The 7,790-nt window shown below is 41.8% G+C and overlaps 1 protein-coding gene across 1 annotated transcript in view; it reads left to right on the forward strand.

Moving 5' to 3' along the window:
- LOC103918419 (myosin heavy chain, skeletal muscle, adult-like) overlaps positions 1–7,790 on the forward strand; it is a 24,651-nt gene that overhangs the window by 2,892 nt on the left and 13,969 nt on the right. The window contains exons 8-13 of the mRNA XM_009325733.1: positions 192–330; positions 3,915–4,033; positions 4,135–4,284; positions 5,359–5,529; positions 6,990–7,296; positions 7,391–7,461. Of these exons, the coding sequence (XP_009324008.1) occupies positions 192–330; positions 3,915–4,033; positions 4,135–4,284; positions 5,359–5,529; positions 6,990–7,296; positions 7,391–7,461 (957 nt within the window). The remainder of the gene's footprint in view (positions 1–191; positions 331–3,914; positions 4,034–4,134; positions 4,285–5,358; positions 5,530–6,989; positions 7,297–7,390; positions 7,462–7,790) is intronic.

The raw sequence follows: 7,790 nt of genomic DNA on the forward strand, positions 1-7,790 counted from the left end.
ATTTTATTTCAATTATTAAACTGTTTTTATCTCAACCCATGAGTTTTTCTCACTTCTACTCTTCCAATTGTCTCCCCCATCCCACCGGGGTGGGAGGAGGAGTGAGTGAGCGGCTGCGTGGTACTCAGTTGCTGACTGAGGTTAAACCACAACAATGGCCCAGAGGTTTATTGGACCAATTCTGTTGCCAGAGTGCCATTGACATCCTGGGCTTCACTCCTGATGAGAAAACAGCCATTTACAAGCTGACAGGGGCTGTCATGCACTATGGGAACTTGAAGTTCAAGCAGAAGCAGCGTGAGGAGCAGGCAGAACCGGATGGCACAGAAGGTACTAGGATAATTTGCTACAGATCTCTCTGTACTACCAGCAAAATTTTGTATTGTAATATCAACAGAATCTGTAGAAATGTTTTTTTTTTTGAAAATGACAAGCATTTTTCCTTCTAAGGAGATACTTTTTTTTTTTTTTTTAAGAAGCTGGGTTCAGCATTTTAAGGACAAAAAGATTACTTAGATGTCTTCTTCTCATTGTCTTTAAGCCTGAATTCTAAATTTTTTGTTTTCTTGGCTCTGAAATCTCCTCCACTGTCTTACATCACATTGTCTCTCCTCTGTCCTCCCAGTTCTAGAGAATGACATTGAAAGAAACAGGCAGACATGGTTTGTCAATACCTGACTCTGAAGCTGGTGTCACCGGCAGAATTTTGTTTATTTCAATCATGGGATGATCTAGGTGACACCAGGCCTGCTGGGGTCTGATGGGATTCACCTTTCTCAGTGGGAGAAAAATATTTATGCTCATGTGTTAGTGGGACTGGTTGAAAAGCTTTAAACTAGATTCAAAGGAGGAAAGGGATAAAATTAGGCTTACTAGAGATAAGCTATGTGACGGCATGACAACGTCTGAGGGATGGTGTGCTAGTGAGAGCTTACACTCTTCTCACAACGTACTGAGTACTCTGGAACACATTTGAAATGTTTGTACACTAATGCGCACCGTATGAGGAATAAACAAGAGGAACCAGGATCTTTGGCTCAGTCCCAGAGCTACAACGTCATTGACATAAGTGAGACTTGGTGGGAAGAGAGAGACTGTGACTGGAGTGCAGTGATGGATAGTTATAGGCTCTTCAGGAGTGAGAGGTAGGACAGGCAATGTGGAGGGATAGCTCTGTATATAAAGGAGGAGTTGGACTGTACAGCGCTTGCAGTTGGGGACGACATGGTTGAAAGGTTCTGTGTAAGGATTAGGGGAAAAGATAATAAAAGAGATGTTGTTGTGGGAGTCTACTATAGATCACCTGGCCAGGATAGCGACACTGATGTAGTATACTATACAGAATTAAGGGAAATCTCTAGATCAGTTGCCCTTGTCCTTATGGCTAACTTCAACTTCCCAGATGTTAACTGGGACTATCATACAGTAAACATGAACAGGTCCAGGAAATTCCTGAAAGACATTGAAGATAACTGATTGATACAGGTACTAAGGGAGCCAACTAGGAAAGGTGCCCTCCTAGATCTGTTGTTTGTAAATAGAGATCTTCTTGTAGGTAATGTGATGATTAGTGGCTGTCTTGGCCACAGTAATCATGAAATGATTATTTTTAAAATCTTTGGTGATACGAGAAAAACTGTCAGCAGAGCTACTACCCGGGATTTTGAAAGAGCAGACTTTAGGATGCTCAAGGAACTAGTTAGTAAGGTCCCCTGGGAATCTGTTTTTAAGGGCATTGAGGTCCACAAATACTTGTCACTTTTTGAGAGCCATTGTTTAAGAGCACAGGAGCAGGCAATTCCAATGTGTCAAAAGTCAAGCAAGGAGGGCAGAAGGTGGCTTGACTGAACAGGGATCTCCTTCTGGAACTTAGGAGGAAAAAGAAAGCGTATGGACTTTGGAAGCAAGGTCAGGCTACATAAGAGGACTGCAGAGATTTTGTTCACCACTGTAGGGAGAAAATTCATACAGCCAAGGTTCAATTGGAGTTGAAGCTGGCCAGTACTGTGCTGGATAAAAAAAAAAAAAAAAAAAAAAAAAAAGTTTTTTTAAAGTATTTTAAAAACAAGAGAACAGTGGTCCGTAACTCGATGAGTTTGGTCAGCTCACAAATAGGGATAAAGATAAAGCAGAGACATTTAATGCCTTCTTTGCTTTGGTCTTTAACATGAATGGTGGGCCCTGGGACCCCCAGAGCCCAGAGTGGGAGCACCGCGAGTAGGGGAGTGATAAGCTCCTAGCTGACTTTGAACTTGTACAGGATTTGCTGCTGTAACTGAATGCACATAAATCTATGGACCCCAATGGGATTCATCCCAGGGTACTGAAAGAGTTGGCCTGTATTGTGAGACCTCACTCAGTTATTTATCAATGGTCTTGGGAATCTGGAGAGGTCCCAAGTCAACTGGAAGCTAGCAAATGTTATTCCAATTTTCAAACAGGGCGGAAAAGAAGACAGTGGAAATTATAGGCCTGTCAGTCTCACTTTGGTGCCTGGTAAAATATGGAGAAGATTATTGTGGGAGTTATTAAAAAACACTTGAAAGACAATGCAGTCATCCATCAAAGCCAACATGGGTTCATGAAGGGAAAGTCATGCCTTACTAATTAATATCCTTTTATGACAAGGTGACCCACCTAGGGGATGAAGGGAAGGCAATGGATGTGTTTTTGGGGGATTTTAGCAGAATTTTTGCTACTGTCTTTCACAGTATCCTTCTGGACAAAATTTCCAGCATACAGCTAGACATATACACAATATGATGGGTGAACAATTGGCTGAAGGATCAGACTCAAGGGGTTGTAGTAAATGTGGTAACGTCTGGCTGGCGGCCAGTCACTAGTGGTGTTCCCCAGGGCTCAATTTTAGGTCCAATTCTCTTCAGTGTTTTTATCAATGACCTGGAAACAGGAGTTAAGCGCACACTAAGTTAAGTTTGCCAACGATATTAAATTAGGAGGAACCATTGATTACCTTGAGTCTAGAGAGGTCTTACAGAGAGATCTTGATAGATTAGAGTGCTGGGCAATCGCCAACCACATGAAATTTAACAAGGACAAATGCTGGATTCTGCACCTGGGACAGTATAATCCTCGATATACATATAGACTGGGGGACAAGAGACTGGAGTGCAGCCCTGCAGAAAGGGATCTGGAGGTTTTGATTGATGAGTCTACAATGAACCCTCGTGGCCAAAAGGGCCAACCGTATCCTGGGGTGCATTAAGCACAGTATAGCTAATCGGTCAAAAGAAGTGATATTGTACCACTCAGCATTGGTATAGCCTCACCTTAGGTACTGTGTGCAGTTTTGGGCTCTGCAATATAAAAAGGATATAAAAATATTTTAATGTGTCCAAAGGAGGACATAGAAGATGGTGAAAGGACTAGAGGGCATGACTTATGAGGAACAGCTGAGGATACTAGGTTTGTTTAGTTTAGAGAAGAGGAGACTGAGGGGTGACCTCATTGCTGTCTACAACTTCCTGATGAGGGGGAGTGAAGAGTGAGGTGCTGATCTCTTCTTTCTGGTGTACGGTGATAGGATGTGAGGGAACAGCTTAAAGCTGTGTCAGGGGAAGTTCAGACTGGATATTAGGAAAAAGTTCTTCACTGAGAGGGTGGTCAAGCATCAAAACAAGCTCCCCAGGGAAGTGAACATGGCTGCAAGCCTGTCAGTGTTCAAGAAGCATTTGGACAATGCTCTTAGATGTATGGTTTCACTTCTAGGTTGCCCTGTGTGGAGACAGGAGTTGGACTCGATGATCCTTGTGGGTGCTTTTCAAATCAGGATATTCTATCATTCTATGACACTTATAAACTAGCCTTCAGAGAATATTTTGTTTTGAAATAATTTTATCAAAACTGTGCATCATCCAATAATTGATTATTCTTCTCTCTCTTTCTGTTATCAGTTGCTGACAAGGCCGCCTACCTGATGGGTCTGAACTCAGCTGACCTGCTCAAGGCCCTCTGCTACCCTCGAGTCAAGGTTGGGAATGAATATGTGACCAAGGGTCAAACTGTGCAGCAGGTAACAACCAGTTGGTGATTGGGAACCTTTGGCTTGAATTAACATCATGAGCATTCTCTTCAGATCCACATGGTAACTTTCTTTCTTTCCTCCTGGTATAGGTGCACAATTCAGTGGGTGCTTTGGCAAAGGCTGTCTATGAGAGGATGTTCTTGTGGATGGTTGTTCGTATCAATCAACAGCTGGATACCAAGCAGCCCAGACAGTACTTCATTGGTGTCCTAGACATCGCTGGCTTCGAGATCTTTGATGTAAGGAAAAGAGTTTGTTAAGTGCTTCCTAGAAGAGCCATCCAACTGTTAAGGAAACTCAGAGAAATACATTGTTTTATTTTACATGATAGTGGAAAAAATATTAGGCACTTATAGGAGCTCAGAAGCACCTGGCCATACAAAGGTTATGGATTTACATGAAGAACAACTCAGTAATAACACTCTCCAGAAGTACAAAAATTCTTATAAGGCATAGAAAGTGGGTGTTAAAGGACTCTCAGATGGGCCATTATAGGCTGAAAGTGCTGGCAAAGGAACACAGGCTTTTTGCAATGTCAGTTTTGATGTACTAGAGCACCAAAAATTATGTGTTTCAGGATGCAGTGAAAACCAAGGATTTGATCTGAAAAAAGAGAAAATTTTGAATGGAATAATTGAAAGATTAAAACTGAATCAGAAAGAAGTGTTGTAACATGCCTAGGGACTAACCTTCTAAAATTTTTCCCTGAGTATGCTTTATAACTGTGTAGAAATTAAGAATATTTGTTACAAAGAATACCTGAAAATCCTTTGAGAGCACTGAATTTGAAGTCTGTCCTTCTTCAATATGAAGGGAAAGGTATTATTGAGAATGCTGCACATAGCACTTAGTATGGTGTAGTTTTCACTGTGGAAGCTTGTGAATTTAAATTTCTCAGGTTTTTCCTCTTTCAACATATGATACCATTGTTGCATGACAAGAGCAGAGTGCTGGCATGAGAGAAGAGAGCTGCAGTGCTAGTATTCAGATGCATGACATGCAATTACATAGAGTTCCTCTGACCACAGGCACTTACTATGTCGAATAACCCTAGTCGGTGTTAGGAAGAGGTCACTTGCCCTGCCATTGGCTCTTTCCACTAGATATAGTTGTTAAGAAAATCACAGATCAGGCTGCTCAGCTGTGTCTGGTACATGCCTGTTACAGGAAGGGTGCTGTAGAAGAGTGCTACAGATGAATTATAAGCCGATCTAACCATAGATCTAGTCTGAGCTGGAAAGTAGCGGAGTAAATCTCACTGTTTTATAAAAGTAGGAACACAGTTCAAAAATAGCTGAATCTCTGTTTTGCAGTTCAACAGCCTGGAGCAGCTGTGCATCAACTTCACCAATGAGAAACTGCAACAGTTCTTCAACCACCACATGTTTGTGCTGGAGCAGGAGGAGTACAAGAAGGAAGGAATTGAATGGACATTCATTGACTTTGGGATGGACCTGGCTGCCTGCATTGAGCTGATTGAGAAGGTATCCTTCCTCTTCAGGTGCATTATGCATCTGGGAATTCTATAGTTACTTGGCATCAGCTTTCAGAGGACTCTTCCACATTCACATCTGTTGTGGTTTAACCCCAGTCAGCAACTAAGCACCACACACGTAAAAAACCCACCCCCGTGCCCCCCCCCCCCCCCCCCCCCGCCCCCGCAGTGGGATGGGGGAGAGAATCAGAAGAGCAAAAGTAAGAAAACCCATGGTATGAGATAAGAACAGTTAAATACTTGAAATACTGTAATAATAATACTACAATAATAATAATACTACAATAATAATAATAATAATAATTGTAATGGAAATTAAAACAAAGAGAGAGGGGGGGAAAAAAAACCCCAAAAAACAGGGAAAGAAAAAAAAATTATGCAACTGCTCACCAGCCTCTGACCAACGCCCAGTCAGTCTCTGAGCAGCGATTGTTGCCCCCCTGCCAACTCCCCCCAGCTTATACACTGAGCATGACATCATATGGTATGGAATATCCCTTTGGCCAGTTTGGGTCAGCTGTCCTGGCTGTGCCCCCTCCCAGCTTCTTGTGCACCTCCTCGCTGGCTGAGTATGGGAAGCTGAAAAAGTCCTTGACTTAGCATAAGCACTGCTTAGCAACGACTAAAACATCAGTGTGTTATCACATTATTCTCATGCTGAATCCAAAACACAGCACTATGCCAGCTACTAGGAGTAAAATTAACTCTATCCCAGCCGAAACCAGGACAACATCCAAACATTCAGTTTTGGTTGTTCGAAATACCTGAATATGTAGCTTATTTTATCTGTGAGGTTTCAACAGCTTCATGGCAGCAGCTCTGTACTGATCTATTTCCAAGAGCCAAAACACTGCAAAGCTCCCAATAACAGTATTCTTTCATAACAGCTAGTTATTTTCCACTATAGAGCCTGTAAGTTTCTCTTAAGCTCTGATAGATCCATTTCTGCCTAGCAGTACAGCTGCAACTGGAGATTTTTTATTTTCTTTTTTAATATTTGCAATATAAAAGATGGAACTTCAAAACTTCCAGTTGATAGTCATCCTCTCATGTGCACCAATTGGAGCAATAAGAGAGCAGTCAAGTTCGTTACAGGGCATGGCATTCAGTAACTAGGAGGACCTTGAGCAAAGAACACTTTTATTAAGACATATCTGTACACTGTGAGCTGTTTAGACCAAGAGTTTTTGTGAATATGACATTTTAAACTTTATTTTTCAAATTTTCTGGCACAAATAATGTAAATTTCCATCAGTCACTGAGCCTTTGAAAGTAAACTGGGTAAGTATCCATGTTTAACCCTGCTCTTTGGATTTGAAAAGAGACAGCAGTATTCTCTTACTGATACCACAGTCTTTATTTGTGATTTTATACTCTACTGAGATAAGCCCAGCCACCTTTGTGTTAGAAGGCCAGTTTGACATCTGTGTTTATTTTGCCTTCTTCCAGCCCATGGGTATCTTCTCCATCCTGGAAGAGGAGTGCATGTTCCCCAAGGCAACTGACACCTCTTTCAAGAACAAGCTCTATGACCAGCATCTGGGCAAGTCCAGCAACTTCCAGAAGCCCAAGCCTGCCAAAGGCAAGGCTGAGGCCCACTTCTCCCTGGTGCACTATGCTGGCACGGTGGACTACAACATCTCTGGCTGGCTTGAGAAGAACAAAGATCCCCTGAATGAAACTGTCATTGGGTTGTACCAGAAATCATCTGTGAAGACACTGGCCTTACTCTTTGCCTCTTATGGTGGAGAAGCAGGTCAGTTCTATAAATCTTTAGATTCATCCATGCACAATGTACAGGGAGAATCACAAATTAAAATTTTAAAATATATATATTTTCAATTATGTAGAAGGTGGTGGTGGCAAGAAGGGTAGCAAGAAGAAGGGTTCTTCTTTCCAGACTGTCTCAGCTCTTTTCCGCGTAAGTATTTGTTATCTCTGCTGATCTGGAAATGGAAAATAAACTCCCTTGAAATCTGAATAGTTCCTGGTTCTAGTTTGGTAAGCTGTAGTCATAGCTGTTTAGAGTTCTTGATCCATGTTCTTATAGCAAGGGAATCCATCATGCTATTTAACCTCTGTTGCAGTGGATGCAGAACTTACCCCCTTATCTCCTACTTTACAATGATGTTGTCAGTTACCATAATAAAATTGTCTTATATAGCCTAGCAGTCTTCCTTCCCTCTCCTCCAGATTTCAAAGTGAAATACAGTCTTGTAATGAGATTGTTTTGCCTTTCTGATTAAATGA

Source organism: Pygoscelis adeliae, unplaced genomic scaffold, assembly GCF_000699105.1.
Source record: "Pygoscelis adeliae isolate BGI_AS28 unplaced genomic scaffold, ASM69910v1 Scaffold81, whole genome shotgun sequence".
Lineage (NCBI taxonomy): Eukaryota > Metazoa > Chordata > Aves > Sphenisciformes > Spheniscidae > Pygoscelis > Pygoscelis adeliae.